This window comes from Manis javanica, chromosome 15 (assembly GCF_040802235.1).
Source record: "Manis javanica isolate MJ-LG chromosome 15, MJ_LKY, whole genome shotgun sequence".
Classification (NCBI taxonomy): Eukaryota; Metazoa; Chordata; class Mammalia; order Pholidota; family Manidae; genus Manis; species Manis javanica.
This window is the reverse complement of record NC_133170.1, coordinates 39927511-39944846: the sequence shown is the minus strand read 5'-3', so window position 1 is coordinate 39944846 and position 17336 is coordinate 39927511. Positions and strand designations below refer to the sequence as shown.

General features: G+C 43.4%; 1 protein-coding gene and 1 long non-coding RNA gene across 2 annotated transcripts in view; both read right to left on the bottom strand.

Moving 5' to 3' along the window:
• The window catches only part of GALNT15 (polypeptide N-acetylgalactosaminyltransferase 15), a 30955-nt gene extending 21811 nt beyond the window's left edge, over positions 1-9144 (bottom strand). Inside the window, exons 1-3 of the mRNA XM_017653513.3 lie at positions 9119-9144; positions 8836-9002; positions 34-238 (exon numbers count right to left, since the gene is read on the bottom strand). Coding sequence (XP_017509002.3) covers positions 34-238; positions 8836-9002; positions 9119-9144 — 398 coding nt within the window. The remainder of the gene's footprint in view (positions 1-33; positions 239-8835; positions 9003-9118) is intronic.
• Positions 9145-9894: 750 nt separating this feature from the next.
• LOC140846451 (uncharacterized) lies at positions 9895-16518 on the bottom strand. Its single transcript, XR_012125544.1, has 3 exons — positions 16076-16518; positions 14458-15334; positions 9895-10789 (listed from the first exon to the last, which is right to left on the bottom strand). It is a non-coding gene; the product is annotated as an uncharacterized lncRNA (long non-coding RNA).
• Positions 16519-17336: the final 818 nt, after the last annotated feature.

Below are 17336 nucleotides of genomic sequence, written 5' to 3'. Positions count from 1 at the left end.
ACTCCCACTCCCCAGACCCTGGGGGTGAGTTACCTGTCATCAGCTATTCTGCTAAGGAGGGGCTCCAGCCAGCCTGGGTGGCACTCGCAGTGGGAGTCCATGAAGACCAACACATCCCCAGTGGCCCTGGTGGCCCCCAGCATCCGGGCCCGGATGGCCCCCAGTCTCTTGTTGCTCCTGAGCAGCTTCACCCCCTCCAGCTTGGCCACGTATTCACTGAGTGCAGACTTGAGTTGTCCTGGAATTGACAAGGTTGTGGTCAGTAGGGTCACAGGTGCCACAGGCAGCCATCAGAGGGTCATTGTCAGCAGTTCTTTCCTGAGAGCTGGGGCGAGCGCAAGGGTCCTGACAATTAGATCATTGCTAAGATGTAAGTTGCTTCCTTAGTCTGGGCTGGGTCAGGAGTCTGTCCAGTGCAAACCAGGAGACATAGTGTCAGAAAACCAGACGAGAAGGACTTGCTAACCTTCTCCAAATGCCACAGCGAGGTTGCAGAAGGCACTGTTGGTGCCTGGCTCAGGGGCCTGGGATCCCTTTGACTGGGTTGGTCTGCATGTCCCCAGCCACTGTGGGGCTGCCACTAACTACGGCTGCACCCTTCCCCGGAGCCGTGCCCTGCTAGTGCCAGGGAGTCACACAGAGCTCTGCTCCTGGAGCCAGGCCCCCAGTCCGTGATTGACCATTGCAGGAGCACAAAAGCCCTTGTCTCCAGGCAGGATGGATTCTGGGATGCAGCTCACACTGCAGCGCTCCACAGGGGTCAGGCTTCATCAACCACAGTTTGGTTCAGCTCCTTTCTCGGCTCCTCCTGCTTCTCCGGTCCCACACAAGGTTTTCCCGAGAGTGTACTCCCCCCAGATTCAGATGCACACGAGTCCCTACCTCAGGCTCTGTTTTAGGGAACCCAGCCTAAGACAGTGGTCAAGGAAAAAAAGACAGAAGGGGTTCATTCAGTGTGGCCTCAGGTAGGGGCATTGCTGGTGCTGGTCAAAGGGGTTTCATCTCAGGAGTGGGGTGAGTGGGCAATGCAGTGGGTCCCAGGGAAAGTGGAAGGTGAAAAGCTGAGATTCTATAGGGAATAAAGGATGAGAGAGGTTTGCTAGGTGTTGCGCAGAAGATAAGAAAAACTGTGTGCATGCACACATCAAGATGAGTAAGCCAGTGTAGCTGGAGGGAATAACGGGTTTACAGAGAAGCAGTGTCTTCCAGGGAGTCTGGGAAATGGAGACTCTCAGCCCACTTGATAAAGAATTCTGCAAGGCAGGGATTTCTCCAACCGCCAGCACAGCACTGGCCCACAGTAGGCACTCAGTGTGTGTGTCAAGCAGAACTGAGGCAAAGAGCAAGGATTGACCTAGTTCTGCAGCCCAGAGGTGATTCTGACTGGGATTCACACGGGCTGGCTGCTATGGGAGCTGGTCTCCACAGAGGCAGGGAGGGCTCAGGCTGCCATGCAGAGGCCCTATCAGACTCCCTGGGGAGCTGCCTTCCAAGTGGCACATAGCTTCCCAGGGAGATTTTTTTGCAGGGGAAACTGTCTTGAGCTGTTGACATAAGGATTCCCAGTCACTTGGCTGTTGAATTTCTCAGTGGTAAAATTTTGTGCTGATTTATTACTTTACAATTATTTTTCTGGCCAGCTTGATAACCCTAAGTCCATTCCCTAAAGGACCCCTATCCGCAATGCTGTTAAAACTTTTGAACTTGGATGTATGCAAACCAGCCCTCGGTGACTCCACTGTATTGACCATTGCTAGTTGTCTTATCCAAGATTCTTTCTCCCCTTCCAGCTTACTTACAGAAACCTCATTTTGTTAGGGCAGCTAAAAGCACTCACCTGCCAGGATGCTCTTGCTGCCGAGTAATAGCAGCAACTGTGGTAGAAATATACTGGGTGAGAGGATTGTGGAAAAACTATTGTATCACTGATTATTTTTTTGTAAAAGGAAAAACAAGGCTCGCCTCTGCCTATCTGCCTGTCACCCTTTTCCTGCCTGGAATAGGAATGTGAATGTGGAGCAGCCTCCTTGAGATTATGAGAGCAAAGGCCGCTTGGCTAAGGGGAAAGCAGAGGGAGCTGAGGACCTTGGGGGTGGCCCGCTTCCCTGGGGGTGGGGGGCGCTCTACCACCCCAGCAGGAGGGAAGGCTCTTGAGTGGCACTGACATGACAGCTCATCAGCTATTAGGGGAGGGGCCACAGGGGTGCTCTTGAGAAGACTCTGCCCCAGCTGAGGGGTTAGATAGTCTCTGGGGACCTTCACCAACCCTGGACCTACTCACGGGTCCTGCCTAACATGCAGCTATGTTAGTAAACTCACATACTACCAAGTAGTCTGACCCACTACCACAGCCAGGCGGGGTGAGTCCCTGACATGATGACCTTGGGAAGAGCTAAAGAGGCACCTGGCCACTCTGTCCACCCTCTGTCATTCCTTAGGAAAGTGCTCTGCAGACCACAGAAAGTCACGCTTCCTTCAGATCAAGCTTCGTGATCTCCACAAGGCCCAAAATACAGCCCTGAGGCCCCATCTCAAGACTAGAGTAGCAGTTCTCAAAATGCGGTCCACGGACCAGCAGCAGCAGGACCTGGGAGTGTGCTGGAATTGCAAGTCCTGGGGCCCAATCCCAGATCCAGACACTCTGGGGGTGGGCCCAGCAATCCATGTTTTATCAAGCCTACACTCAGGTTTGAGAACCATTGCCCTAGAAGTCAGGCAGGGAGTTCTGCCTCGTGTTGTGTCCTATTAGCTACCTGGTCATGCTGAGCACTGGGCCCAGGAGTGAGTCTCCTGTCAGTGGAAACCTTTAAGCAGACTCCACAAGCCTGGGCCTGACTCTGCCACAGTTGGCACGACTCACAGGTCAGTTCCCTGCTCTGGGCCTCAGTGTTCTCATCTGGAAGTGAGTAGACTAGGCGAATCAAGGATGACCCAGTGACTAATCCAGGTCAAGTGCTTGACATGCCCAGAGGCAGGAGGCAGTGCACAGTCACATGTGGCCACTCCGTTTGTTAGGGTCCAGGCTTCCGAGGCTTCCCCAGAGAACCAACTACACAGGCATAGAGATGTAAATTCAAGCAAAGTCTTTATTCAGCTAGCTAGCTGAGGTCCAAGTCAGCCCGATGCAGCGGGTCTCAACAAGGACCCCAAGCACTCAGAGCCAAGGGTTTATATAGCAATTTCAAAGCACTTAACTCATAGCAATTTTCTATAACTATACATTATTCTTGTAAGACATATATCCTGGGGTTAAGCAAGGGCAGGGTAAGACTACTCCTCAATGGTTAGGGAGGTTCTGCACGATAAGCTTGGTATGTAAGATTTACTGACCAAGGTTAGCTGACCAAGGGTCACAGCTGCCCACCACCCGGTGCTCATGATTAACTTGTTTTTCAAGGCCCTACGCAGTTCCAGTTTTTCTTTCTAAGTCACATACGCAGAAAATGGCTTCTAGGCCTTTAAGATGGCTATGCTTATGCTAACCTATTTCTATTCTTACATTCCCCTCTTCTTCTTGTATCTATTTCAATCATGAAATTAGGGGTCATCTGTTTGGTTAACACTCTGATAGTTCTGTCTCAACACTATGATTTGCATGGTGCTAATGCGTTCTTTGATAAAGGTAACACATGGAGTGACTCCGGTTTGGCAGGCCTACTACTTGTTAGAATAAGCTGGGGTGGTGCTGATTACTTCTGTCTTGTTGTAGAGGGAGGTGTAAGTTTTAGGAACTCTCTCAATGCAGGTTCTTTGCCTACTTACAGAGGATAAAGTGAGTCTTGGTCTATGTCTCATTCTCTCTTCTACAGATAGGGACTCTAGCTGCTGCTAGGGAAAAGGGACGATGACCGCTCTGGCTGCTTCGTGCTGAGAAGGGGGTGCAGTAAAGGGTGCAGCTAGGTCTCTATTACTGGTCAGTTGAGAGGGCTTCAGAAGGCTGGCGCTTCTATTACTATTTGCAGTTTTGTGGCTTCTAGGCAAGATAAAACAAATTGTGTTATTAGGTTATGTAGCAACATCTGGAGTTGGATTTTCTATTCTGGAGGCTGCAGTTATTGAAACAATACTTTTCTCTAAAATCATCCTCATTTTTATTAGAAGTAACCAGGTTAAGAAAATAATTAACAGCTGGCTTGATCATTTGCACAAGTGCAGCAAGAAGAGCAATTGATTACACAGGCTCTTTTAAATATGCTTTGCTGGAACTTTTTGTAAGGAATTTCAGATTGAACTTTTAAAGGCCTCTCTCTTGAGGCCAGACAGCCAAGCTAGACTTGCCATCAGGCTTTGCCTGCAGTACCTGTAGATTTGGATGAATTCTTCTCTTCTCGAGGTCTCTGAACCTGCCAGGAAGTGACCTTCTTTACTCACCTGGTAAGGCTGCTGGGAACTCTGTAAGCAAGGTACCAGGCCAGTTCTTCCAAGGGGCTTTGTTGGCTTTATAAAGTCAATCTTACTTCCTTAAAGTTGTTCACATCTGAGTCCATGCACATGTCTCTCAGGTATGACATTCCAGTCAAAGCCCTGGCAGTATAATCAGTGTTCTTAAGTAGTCTTCTCACAAGGAAAGCAGATTCTTATTGAACTCATGCAAATAAACATACTGCCATGGAATACAAAAACAGTCACTGAAAGTTTTTAAACTCTGGAGGGATCAGGTAGAGAGAAGGAAGTTTCAATTCTGCTCATAAAGATAGTCATTTACTAAACTGTTGTCAGTTTAAGAGAACAAGGTTAAAACACTTTATCAGCAACATTTGAAACAAAAAGACACAAAATCATTTTCTTTAGTTTATGTAATCTTATGTAACTAATACCTGTTCTGCTGAAATCTAGTTCTTTACCAGTTTAGGGATAATACTATAAATGACAAAAGACTTACAAATGACAATGGTTAAAGATCTGATGAGAGCTTACTGTAAGACAGTTGACATAAGGAAATTCTGATATTTCTGTAATACAAAACATTCAGTAACAAAGTTTAGCATCATTCTCTTTGACAGTGCTTTCCTGGTAAATAAATATATATATATCAGATAAATAAGCCAAATTAGTCAAATACTTTCTCTAATGAGAAAAAATTCTTCTGACATGTTCCAGGGGCCCTCTGGAAAATATCAGAGTTAACTAGAGGTAAAAGCACTTTTTTTTGAACTTAGCATAAGTGTCCAAGACCAGATACAAAAAAAAGCAGAGAAAGTGCTTAAGTCTACAGGTCTTCTCTGAAAGCTTCAAGAATGTTTTACTCTTTAATAGTAGATATAAGCTGCTATGCAAATTCTATTAAAAGCTCTAAGATCATTTGCATTAAAAAAATATGAAGAGTCCTCTGAAGGACTACTACTAGTAAGATGGCAAACTTCTGGCTTCTCTTCGGGGTCCTTGGTTTCCGCCGGCGCCACCTGAAGCCCAATCACCTCTCGCTCCCCTCCCAGTCCCAGCACCTAGCCAACAGCCAACAGCTCCGTAGAAGTGACACCTCAATCAATTCATGCCCCTTCCTATATAACCTAGCACCTTTCCCTAATAAAGCGGAACTCTCCGGTTAATTGCTGCTATGTGTCGCTCCTTTCCTTTCATCCCCCATGTTTTTTTAAAAACATACAGCATATAAATTAAACAAGAAGACCTGGTGGTTGTCAAAAAAATCTATTACAACCTTTCTCAAAAGTGGTCACACGTTTGTCCATTTAAACTTTTACAGTGAAACTTGTTTTTCTGGGAGAAACATAATCTTGTCTAGATTCTAGTTTAATTTTTAAGAATAAATTTTGGTTTGTTAACTAAGTGCATTTAATCAGCTGAAAAAAGCTTTGTTACCATTCTGCTTAGGAGGATAAATTAAGAAAACAAATAATCAGTAACAACTTTAATCATTTGTTGGTTAGAGATTTTTCCACTTATAAAAATATATGGAATAAATAATTCAATTTCTCAGGCCATGCAATCGTTTTCAATAACAAAATATTTCAAAGGCAAATAAAGCTTATACAGTTGTTAACAAACTTTAGCTTTTAGTCTTTTTAATATTACGATTTCATTTTTTTTTTTTTTAATATTCTGGCAACTCACTGAGACTTTAAGCATGAGAAACTGCTTTGATCTTTCAACATTAAGAGCAGACTAACAGTTAAAGAAAACTGTTTAACTAGAAACCAGATTCTAATTTTGCTGTGCACTTGATATCAAGACTCACTTGCTTTAATTTCACTAGGCACGACTATATCTGTAAGAATATAGTAATTTATTCTTCATTTGCCCCATGGTCCCAAGCACATAAGCTGGTGAGAATTAGCCTGGGCTTGCCTGCGGCTTGACTGGGTTTATCTCACTTAATCTCTAAACATCCTGACCCTCCCCCCCAAAGCAACAGGCTGAGCGGGTCTTCCACAACAAAAGGCACCACGCTGTTTTCTCTCTTTAAATAAATAGCTGTACTTTAGAACAAAGTTACTTTCTTTATCACAAAACACATTCTTTAGCATGCAGAAGACTTTTCATTCTTTATACTTTTTCTTATTAAAACATACATTTTTTTAGCATAGAGAAATGTTTTATTACTTTAAGTAGTTTTAATTAAAACTTAAAACCATTAGAAACTTTAATTTCCAGTGAACACCGAGAAGCAGGCCATTGTAAACTGTTAAACTAACATTCTTTAGATTGACAAATTTATGAACACAATTTATAATTTCTGTAACCATGAGCTTTACAGCACAATCTCTCATAGAGTATATCTTCTTAACTTAGCAAAACTTTAAGGTTTTAGGTTTCTACAAAGATTCTCAGGCAGTAGGTAGGTATACACACTGTAACACAATTAAAAAGAGGTTCACTTGCTTCAGTCATTTAGTTCACTCATTCGTAACAACTATTCTAGATTACTTACAAGACCTTTACTGAATATTAGACAAAGCCAAGCCTTTAAGCATTTTATTTTTAAAAGATTTAGCAGATAACATGACTTAAATGACCTCAGGTAAATTTAGGCAGCTGATAACTACAAGGACATGCCCGCCTCAGGCAAACTCAAATTAGCATTAATGCTTAACACTTTTTATCAGGTTTTCTGGAAGTTTTAGAATACCCAATTTTCACAAGCGCTTGTCTTTAAATCAATTTCATTAATACCATCCGGAGGTAGAAAGATATATTCATTTACACACTTAGGGGGTCGTCTGAGTCTGTCTCATGGTGAGAAAGAAGGAAAAAGAATATGAGGGAGACAAAGGCGAAGGATGAAGATGCCACTTCAAACAAAATGACTGTTGTATGTGCTTGTGAACGAGTGCCTGTCGTTGCACAGTTTTCCTTCCACGGGGGACGCGAATTTATCTGGGATTCGCGGCTGTGACCCCCTTATCCTGTCACGGGAGTCTACTGGCGGCGGGCGCCCTAATGGCTCTTAATTGCCCGACCCGTGCCCGCGGGGAATGATGTAGTGGCAGAAAGGAGGAACGGAGAGAGCAGGAGAACCTTAGAACAAGGAAACTTAAAATGAGAAGCGCAAAAAAATATAAACCGAAACCAAAACACAGTAAAACAGTCAATGATAACACTAAGCACACACACACACCACATCTGATCGCACTCGTTCGGACCGGTCCTTCTCTCACTCTGGTGCGCACCACACTCACCACTTTCAGGGTCTTCAAAAACTCTCGTAATTCTCCTGAAGGGCGTCCACTCGGACTGCCGCAGGGTGACGAGCTCGATCTTTTCCTCCTCGGGCGCCAGTTTTCTGCCGATCGGATTTGCCTTCCTAAGGCCGAGTCACTCGGACCCTAGGGCCAGGATTGGTTACCTGGGCTTTTACCCAGGGTCGCTAACCTGGGGGCCGGGACTACAGCCCGGACTTCCTCACTCGGGACCACTAACCCGAGACCATACACGGGATGGCGACTCCCGCTTTATAATGGATTTATGCAGACACGAGGGGGTGACCCTCGAATTACACTGCCCCGTCCGGACAATTAGACCTTGCCTCCAGCTGTCCTTTGTTCTCAGGGAAGCCGCTCGAATCCCGGACGAGCCCCCAAATGTTAGGGTCCAGGCTTCCGAGGCTTCCCCAGAGAACAAACTACACAGGCATAGAGATGTAAATTCAAGCAAAGTCTTTATTCAGCTAGCTAGCTGAGGTCCAAGTCAGCCCGATGCAGCGGGTCTCAACAAGGACCCCGAGCACTCAGAGCCAAGGGTTTATATAGCAATTTCAAAGCACTTAACTCATAGCAATTTTCTATAACTATACATTATTCTTGCAAGACATATATCCTGGGGTTAAGCAAGGGCAGGGTAAGACTACTCCTCAATGGTTAGGGAGGTTCTGCACGATAAGCTTGGTATGTAAGATTAACTGACCAAGGTTAGCTGACCAAGGGTCACAGCTGCCCACCACCCGGTGCTCATGATTAACTTGTTTTTCAAGGCCTTACGCAGTTCCAGTTTTTCTTTCTAAGTCACATACTCAGAAAATGGCTTCTAGGCCTTTAAGATGGCTATGCTTATGCTAACCTATTTCTATTCTTACACGTTGTAATCTTGAGTGTCTTGGGAGAAGCTTGTTGGACTGTGAGGAAGCTGAAGCTGGGTCTGGGGAGTCCCGGGGAGATCAGGCAGGACCCCCCTTGCAAGGACCTTGCGGAGATGCTCACCTCGCGTGGCTGCTTTGCCTTCTCTTTCCTCTTGCCCTGTGGCTCCTCCCTAACGCGTCACCTGCACCTGTTCAGAGGTCTGCTTCTGGGACCCTCGCCTCTACAGGCTCCACACCCTAGTCTCTGCAGGGAGCCCCCCAGTCCAAGCCCCTGGAGGGATCCCGAGGAAGCCCATAGCTACCTGGCCGGCTGAGGTCATCCACCAGGATGATCTCCTTCAGGAAGGCCCTGGGCACCGTGTCAAGGATGCTGTGCACCGTTCTCAGGAGGGTGGACCAGGCCTCGTCATAGAAACAGAGGATGATGCTAGCGGTGGGCAAACTGCCCTGGGGCTGCTGCTGGACACACCTGCAGGGAAGAGAACCAGGTAGCCTGAGGGGAAAAGGCTGCAGCAGGAGCTCCACAGCCTCTAACTACCCCACCAGGAGGAGTATTTGCATTTGAATAGGGGCTGGCTCAAGGACCTCAAAGTTCCAACACCTAAAGGCATGCAGACTGACAGCCAGACAGACGCTGGTCCTGCCTGAGGGAAAGGCCACCTGAAAGGTGCTGCCAGCCCAGGCTGCTCAGGGCTGGGCTCTGTCCTAACCAAGGCAGAAACTCAGCATGCAGGAAACCTGTGTGTGACTCTCGGGGCAAAATCCTAAATTGGCAGGGACTGATAGAGTAAGTGCTTTAAGGAACAGTAAAGCAGAAACTTAGCTAAAAACTAACACATGAACTCATAAACTAGCTGTGTCAGTTATTTTAGTGTTTATGTATTTATACACTGTTCATTTCTGTAAAGGATTTGAAATCACTCACAAGAAATATGTACCAAACAATAGTAGTAAAATAAAAATAAGGATAAAAGTTATGGAGAGTAGGGAAATATACATAAGAGCAAAAAGTCAATATTTGGAGGAAGAACATAAATATGTAGGCCTTAAGGGCCTTGGTGTTTCTAGAAAAAAAGTAAATTTGAGCTTTCTGGCAGCCAAAGTAAAATGGGAGGTTGAATCTGTGATTGTCACTAATTGTTACCATTAGTGACAATTATAGGGAAAGAGACATTCTTTCTAGTCCTTTTTAAAATAAATGATTTATAACTTTTTATTTTGAAATAGAATTTGACTCACAAGAAGTTGCCAAAATAGTACAGATGGTTCCTGTGTTATCACCACCCAGCTTTGCCCTGAGACTGTTAGGGTGCAGGCTTCCGAGGCTTCCCCAAAGAACAAAATACACAGGCATAGAGATGTAAATTCAAGCAAAGTCTTTATTCAGCCAACTAGTTGGGGTCCAAGTCAGCCCGATGCAGTGGGTCTCAACAAGGACCCCGAGCACTCAGAGCCAAGGGTTTATATAGCAATTTCAAAGCACTTAACTCATAGCAATTTTCTATAACTATACATTATTCTTGCAAGACATATATCCTGGGGTTAAGCAAGGGCAGGGTAAGACTACTCCTCAATGGTTAGGGAGGTTCTGCACGATAAGCTTGGTATGTAAGATTTACTGACCAAGGTTAGCTGACCAAGGGTCACAGCTGCCCACCACCCGGTGCTCATGATTAACTTGTTTTTCAAGGCCTTACCCAGTTCCAGTTTTTCTTTCTAAGTCACATACTCAGAAAATGGCTTCTAGGCCTTTAAGATGGCTATGCTTATGCTAACCTATTTCTATTCTTACATTCCCCTCTTCTTCTTGTATCTATTTCAATCATGAAATTAGGGGTCATCTGTTTGGTTAACACTCTGATAGTTCTGTCTCAACACTATGATTTGCACGGTGCTAATGCGTTCTTTGATAAAGGTAACACATGGAGTGACTCCGGTTTGGCGGGCCTACTACTTGTTAGAATAAGCTGGGGTGGTGCTGATTACTTCTGTCTTGTTGTAGAGGGAGGTGTAAGTTTTAGGAACTCTCTCAATGCAGGTTCTTTGCCTACTTGCAGAGGATAAAGTGAGTCTCGGTCTTTGTCTTCTACAGATAGGGACTCTAGCTGCTGCTAGGGAAAAGGGGCGATGACCGCTCTGGCTGCTTCGTGCTGAGAAGGGGGTGCAGTAAAGGGTGCAGCTAGGTCTCTATTACTGGTCAGTTGAGAGGGCTTCAGAAGGCTGGCGCTTCTATTACTATTTGCAGTTTTGTGGCTTCTAGGCAAGATAAAACAAATTGTGTTATTAGGTTATGTAGCAACATCTGGAGTTGGATTTTCTATTCTGGAGGCTGCAGTTATTGAAACAATACTTTTCTCTAAAATCACCCTCATTTTTATTAGAAATAACCAGGTTAAGAAAATAATTAACAGCTGGCTTGATCATTTGCACAAGTGCAGCAAGAAGAGCAATTGATTACACAGGCTCTTTTAAATATGCTTTGCTGGAACTTTTTATAAGGAATTTCAGATTGAACTTTTAAAGGCCTCTTGAGGCCAGACAGCCAAGCTAGACTTGCCATCAGGCTTTGCCTGCAGTACCTGTAGATTTGGATGAATTCTTCTCTTCTCGAGGTCTCTGCACCTGCCAGGAAGTGACCTTCTTTACTCACCTGGTAAGGCTGCTGGGAACTCTGTAAGCAAGGTACTAGGCCAGTTCTTCCAAAGGGCTTTGTTGGCTTTATAAAGTCAATCTTAGTTCCTTAAAGTTGTTCACATCTGAGTCCATGCACATGTCTCTCAGGTATGACATTCCAGTCAAAGCCCTGACAGTATAACCAGTGTTCTTAAGTAGTCTTCTCACAAGGAAAGCAGATTCTTATTGAACTCATGCAAATAAACATACTGCCATGGAATACAAAAACAGTCACTGAAAGTTTTTAAACTCTGGAGGGATCAGGTAGAGAGAAGGAAGTTTCAATTCTGCTCATAAAGATAGTCATTTACTAAACTGTTGTCAGTTTAAGAGAACAAGGTTAAAACACTTTATCAGCAACATTTGAAACAAAAAGACACAAAATCATTTTCTTTAGTTTATGTAATCTTATGTAACTAATACCTGTTCTGCTGAAATCTAGTTCTTTACCAGTTTAGGGATAATACTATAAATGACAAAAGACTTACAAATGACAATGGTTAAAGATCTGATGAGAGCTTACTGTAAGACAGTTGACATAAGGAAATTCTGTTATTTCTGTAATACAAAACATTTAGTAACAAAGTTTAGCATCATTCTCTTTGACAGTGCTTTCCTGGTAAATAAATAAATATATATCAGATAAATAAGCCAAATTAGTCAAATACTTTCTCTAATGAGAAAAAAATTCTTCTGACATGTTCCAGGGGCCCTCTGGAAAATATCAGAGTTAACTAGAGGTAAAAGCACTTTTTTTTTGAACTTAGCATAAGTGTCCAAGACTAGATACAAAAAAAGCAGAGAAAGTGCTTAAGTCTACAGGTCTTCTCTGAAAGCTTCAAGAATGTTTTACTCTTTAATAGTAGATATAAGCTGCTATGCAAATTCTATTAAAAGCTCTAAGATCATTTGCATTAAAAAATATGAAGAGTCCTCTGAAGGACTACTACTAGTAAGATGGCAAACTTCCGGCTTCTCTTCGGGGTCCTTGGTTTCCGCCGGCGCCACCTGAAGCCCAATCACCTCTCGCTCCCCTCCCAATCCCAGCACCTAGCCAACAGCCACCAGCTCCGTAGAAGTGACACCTCAATCAATTCATGCCCCTTCCTATATAACCTAGCACTTTTCCCTAATAAAGCGGAACTCTCCGGTTAATTGCTGCTATGTGTCGCTCCTTTCCTTTCATCCCCCATTTTTTTTTTTTTTTTTTAAAACATACAGCATATAAATTAAACAAGAAGACCTGGTGGTTGTCAAAAAAAATCTATTACAACCTTTCTCAAAAGTGGTCACACGTTTGTCCATTTAAACTTTTACAGTGAAACTTGTTTTTCTGGGAGAAACATAATCTTGTCTGGATTCTAGTTTAATTTTTAAGAATAAATTTTGGTTTGTTAACTAAGTGCATTTAATCAGCTGAAAAAAGCTTTGTTACCATTCTGCTTAGGTGGATAAATTAAGAAAACAAATAATCAGTAACAACTTTAATCATTTGTTGGTTAGAGATTTTTCCACTTATAAAAATATATGGAATAATTCAATTTCTCAGGCCATGCAATCGTTTTCAATAACAAAATATTTCAAAGGCAAATAAAGCTTATACAGTTGTTAACAAACTTTAGCTTTTCGTCTTTTTAATATTACGATTTCATTTTTTTTTTTTTTTTTAATATTCTGGCAACTCACTGAGACTTTAAGCATGAGAAACTGCTTTGATCTTTCAACATTAAGAGCAGACTAACAGTTAAAGAAAACTGTTTAACTAGAAACAAGATTCTAATTTTGCTGTGCACTTGATGTCAAGACTCACTTGCTTTAATTTCACTAGGCACGACTATATCTGTAAGAATATAGTAATTTATTCTTCATTTGCCCTATGGTCCCAAGCACATAAGCCGGTGAGAATTAGCCTGGGCTTGCCTGCGGCTTGACTGGGTTTATCTCACTTAATCTCTAAACATCCTGACCCTCCCCCCCCAAAGCAACATGCTGAGCGGGTCTTCTACAACAAAAGGCACCACGCTGTTTTCTCTCTTTAAACAAATAGCTGTACTTTAGAACAAAGTTACTTTCTTTATCACAAAACACATTCTTTAGCATGCAGAAGACTTTTCATTCTTTATACTTTTTCTTATTAAAACATACATTTTTTAGCATAGAGAAATGTTTTATTACTTTAAATAGTTTTAATTAAAACTTAAAACCATTAGAAACTTTAATTTCCAGTGAACACCGAGAAGCAGGCCATTGTAAACTGTTAAACTAACATTCTTTAGATTGACAAATTTATGAACACATTTTATAATTTCTGTAACCATGAGCTTTACAGCACAATCTCTCATAGAGTATATCTTCTTAACTTAGCAAAACTTTAAGGTTTTAGGTTTCTACAAAGATTCTCAGGCAGTAGGTAGGTATACACACTGTAACACACAATTAAAAAGAGGTTCACTTGCTTCAGTCATTTAGTTCACTCATTCGTAACAACTATTCTAGATTACTTACAAGACCTTTACTGAATATTAGACAAAGCCAAGCCTTTAAGCATTTTATTTTTAAAAGATTTAGCAGATAACATGACTTAAATGACCTCAGGTAAATTTAGGCAGCTGATAACTACAAGGACATGCCCGCCTCAGGCAAACTCAAATTAGCATTAATGCTTAACACTTTTTATCAGGTTTTCTGGAAGTTTTAGAATACCCAATTTTCACAAGCGCTTGTCTTTAAATCAATTTCATTAATACCATCCGGAGGTAGAAAGATATATTCATTTACACACTTAGGGGGTCGTCTGAGTCTGTCTCATGGTGAGAAAGAAGGAAAAAGAATATGAGGGAGACAAAGGCGAAGGATGAAGATGCCACTTCAAACAAAATGACTGTTGTATGTGCTTGTGAACGAGTGCCTGTCGTTGCACAGTTTTTCTTCCACGGGGGACGCGAATTTATCTGGGATTCGCGGCTGTGACCCCCTTATCCTGTCACGGGAGTCTTCTAGCGGCGGGCGCCCTAATGGCTCTTAATTGCCCGACCCGTGCCCGCGGGGAATGATGTAGTGGCAGAAAGGAGGAACGGAGAGAGCAGGAGAACCTTAGAACAAGGAAACTTAAAATGAGAAGCGCAAAAAAATATAAACTGAAACCAAAACACAGTAAAACAGTCAATGATAACACCAAGCACACACACACCACATCTGATCGCACTCGTTCGGACCGGTCCTTCTCTCACTCTGGTGCGCACCACACTCACCACTTTCAGGGTCTTCAAAAACTCTCGTAATTCTCCTGAAGGGCGTCCACTCGGACTGCCGCAGGGTGACGAGCTCGATCTTTTCCTCCTCGGGCGCCAGTTTTCTGCCGATCGGATTTGCCTTCCTAAGGCCGAGTCACTCGGACCCTAGGGCCAGGATTGGTTACCTGGGCTTCACCCAGGGTCGCTAACCTGGGGGCCGGGACTACCAGCCCGGACTTCCTCACTCGGGACCACTAACCCGAGACCATACACGGGATGGCGACTCCCGCTTTATAATGGATTTATGCAGACACGAGGGGGCGACCCTCGAATTACACTGCCCCGTCCGGACAATTAGACCTTGCCTCCAGCTGTCCTTTGTTCTCAGGGAAGCTGCTCGTATCCCGGACGAGCCCCCAAATGTTAGGGTGCAGGCTTCCGAGGCTTCCCCAAAGAACAAAATACACAGGCATAGAGATGTAAATTCAAGCAAAGTCTTTATTCAGCCAACTAGTTGGGGTCCAAGTCAGCCCGATGCAGTGGGTCTCAACAAGGACCCCGAGCACTCAGAGCCAAGGGTTTATATAGCAATTTCAAAGCACTTAACTCATAGCAATTTTCTATAACTATACATTATTCTTGCAAGACATATATCCTGGGGTTAAGCAAGGGCAGGGTAAGACTACTCCTCAATGGTTAGGGAGGTTCTGCACGATAAGCTTGGTATGTAAGATTTACTGACCAAGGTTAGCTGACCAAGGGTCACAGCTGCCCACCACCCGGTGCTCATGATTAACTTGTTTTTCAAGGCCTTACCCAGTTCCAGTTTTTCTTTCTAAGTCACATACTCAGAAAATGGCTTCTAGGCCTTTAAGATGGCTATGCTTATGCTAACCTATTTCTATTCTTACAAGACAATGTCCTGTAGAACCATCCACAATGAACAAAAACCAGGCAGTTGACATTGTTCAATACTAACTCCAATACTCAGTTTACTTGGATTACATCAGTTTTTACCCTTAGCACCAATTTTTAAAAGAAATTCCTATGGACTTTAGAAAGAAGTCCCTAAATGGATGGCAGTGTCCTTGGAAACATGACAAATAAAATAATGACCTTTATATGAACTTATACAGTCTGCTTTCAGGGCTGTTGGAATTGTTAGGGTCTGGGCTTCAGAGGCTTCTCCAGAGAACAAACTACACAGGCATAGAGATGTAAATTCAAGCAAAGTCTTTATTCAGCCAGCTAGCTGGGGTCCAATGTCAGCCCGACGCAGCAGGTCTCAACAAGGACCCCGAGCACTCAGAGCCAAGGGTTTATATAGCATTTTCAAAGCACTTAACTCATAGTAATTTTCCACAACTATACATTATTCTTGTAAGACATACATTCTGGGGTTAAGCAAGGGCAGGATAAGACTACTCCTCAATGGTTAAGGAGGTTCTGCACGATAAGCTTGGTATGTAAGATTAACTGACCAAGGTTAGCTGACCAAGGGTCACAGCTGCCCACCACCTGGTGCTCATGATTAACTTGTTTTTCAAGGCCTTACCCAGGCCCATGTATTTTTTCTCTAAGTCACATACTCAGAAAATGGCTTCTAGGCCTTTAAGATGGCTATGCTTATGCTAACCTATTTCTATTCTTACATTCCCCTCTTCTTCTTGTATCTATTTCAATCATGAAATTAGGGGTCATCTGTTTGGTTAACACTCTGATAGTTCTGTCTCAACACTATGATTTGCATGGTGCTAATGCGTTCTTTGATAAAGGTAACACATGGAGTGACTCCGGTTTGGCAGGCCTACTACTTGTTAGAATAAGCTGGGGTGGTGCTGATTACTTCTGTCCTGTTGCAGAGGGAGGTGTAAGTTTTAGGAACTCTCTCAATGCAGGTTCTTTGCCTACTTACAGAGGATAAAGTGAGTCTTGGTCTATGTCTCATTCTCTCTTCTACAGATAGGGACTCTAGCTGCTGCTAGGGAAAAGGGGCGATGACCGCTCTGGCTGCTTCGTGCTGAGAAGGGGGCGCAGTAAAGGGTACAGCTAGGTCTCCATCACTGGTCTGTTGACAGGGCCTCAGAAGGCTGGCGCTTCTATTCTGGGTTTCACTTCTATTACTATTTGCAGTTTTGTGGCTTCTAGGCAAGATAAAACAAATTGTGTTATTAGGTTATGTAGCAACATCTGGAGTTGGATTTTCTATTCTGGAAGGAGGCTGCTGTTATTGAAACAGTACTTTTCTCTAAAATCACCCTCATTTTTATTAGAAGTAACCAGGTTAAGAAAATAATTAACAGCTGGCTTGATCATTTGCACAAGTGCAGCAAGAAGAGCAATTGATTACACAGGCTCTTTTAAATATGCTTTGCTGGAACTTTTTGTAAGGAATTTCAGATTGAACTTTTAAAGGCCTCTCTCTTGAGGCCAGACAGCCAAGCTAGACTTGCCATCAGGCTTTGCCTGCAGTACCTGTAGATTTGGATGAATTCTTCTCTTCTCGAGGTCTCTGCACCTGCCAGGAAGTGACTTTCTTTACTCACCTGGTAAGGCTGCTGGGAACTCTGTAAGCAAGGTACCAGGCCACTTCTTCCAAGGGGCTTGGTTAGCTTTATAAAGTCAATCTTAGTTCCTGAAAGTTGTTTACATCTGAGTCCATGCACATGTCTCTCAGGTATGACATTCCAGTCAAAGCCCTGGCAGTATAACCAGTGTTCTTAAGTAGTCTTCTCACAAGGAAAGCAGATTCTTATTGAACTCGTGCAAATAAACATACTGCCATGGAATACAAAAACAGTCACTGAAAGTTTTTAAACTCTGGAGGGATCAGGTAGAGAGAAGGATGTTTCAATTCTGCTCATAAAGATACTCATTTACTAAACTGTTGTCAGTTT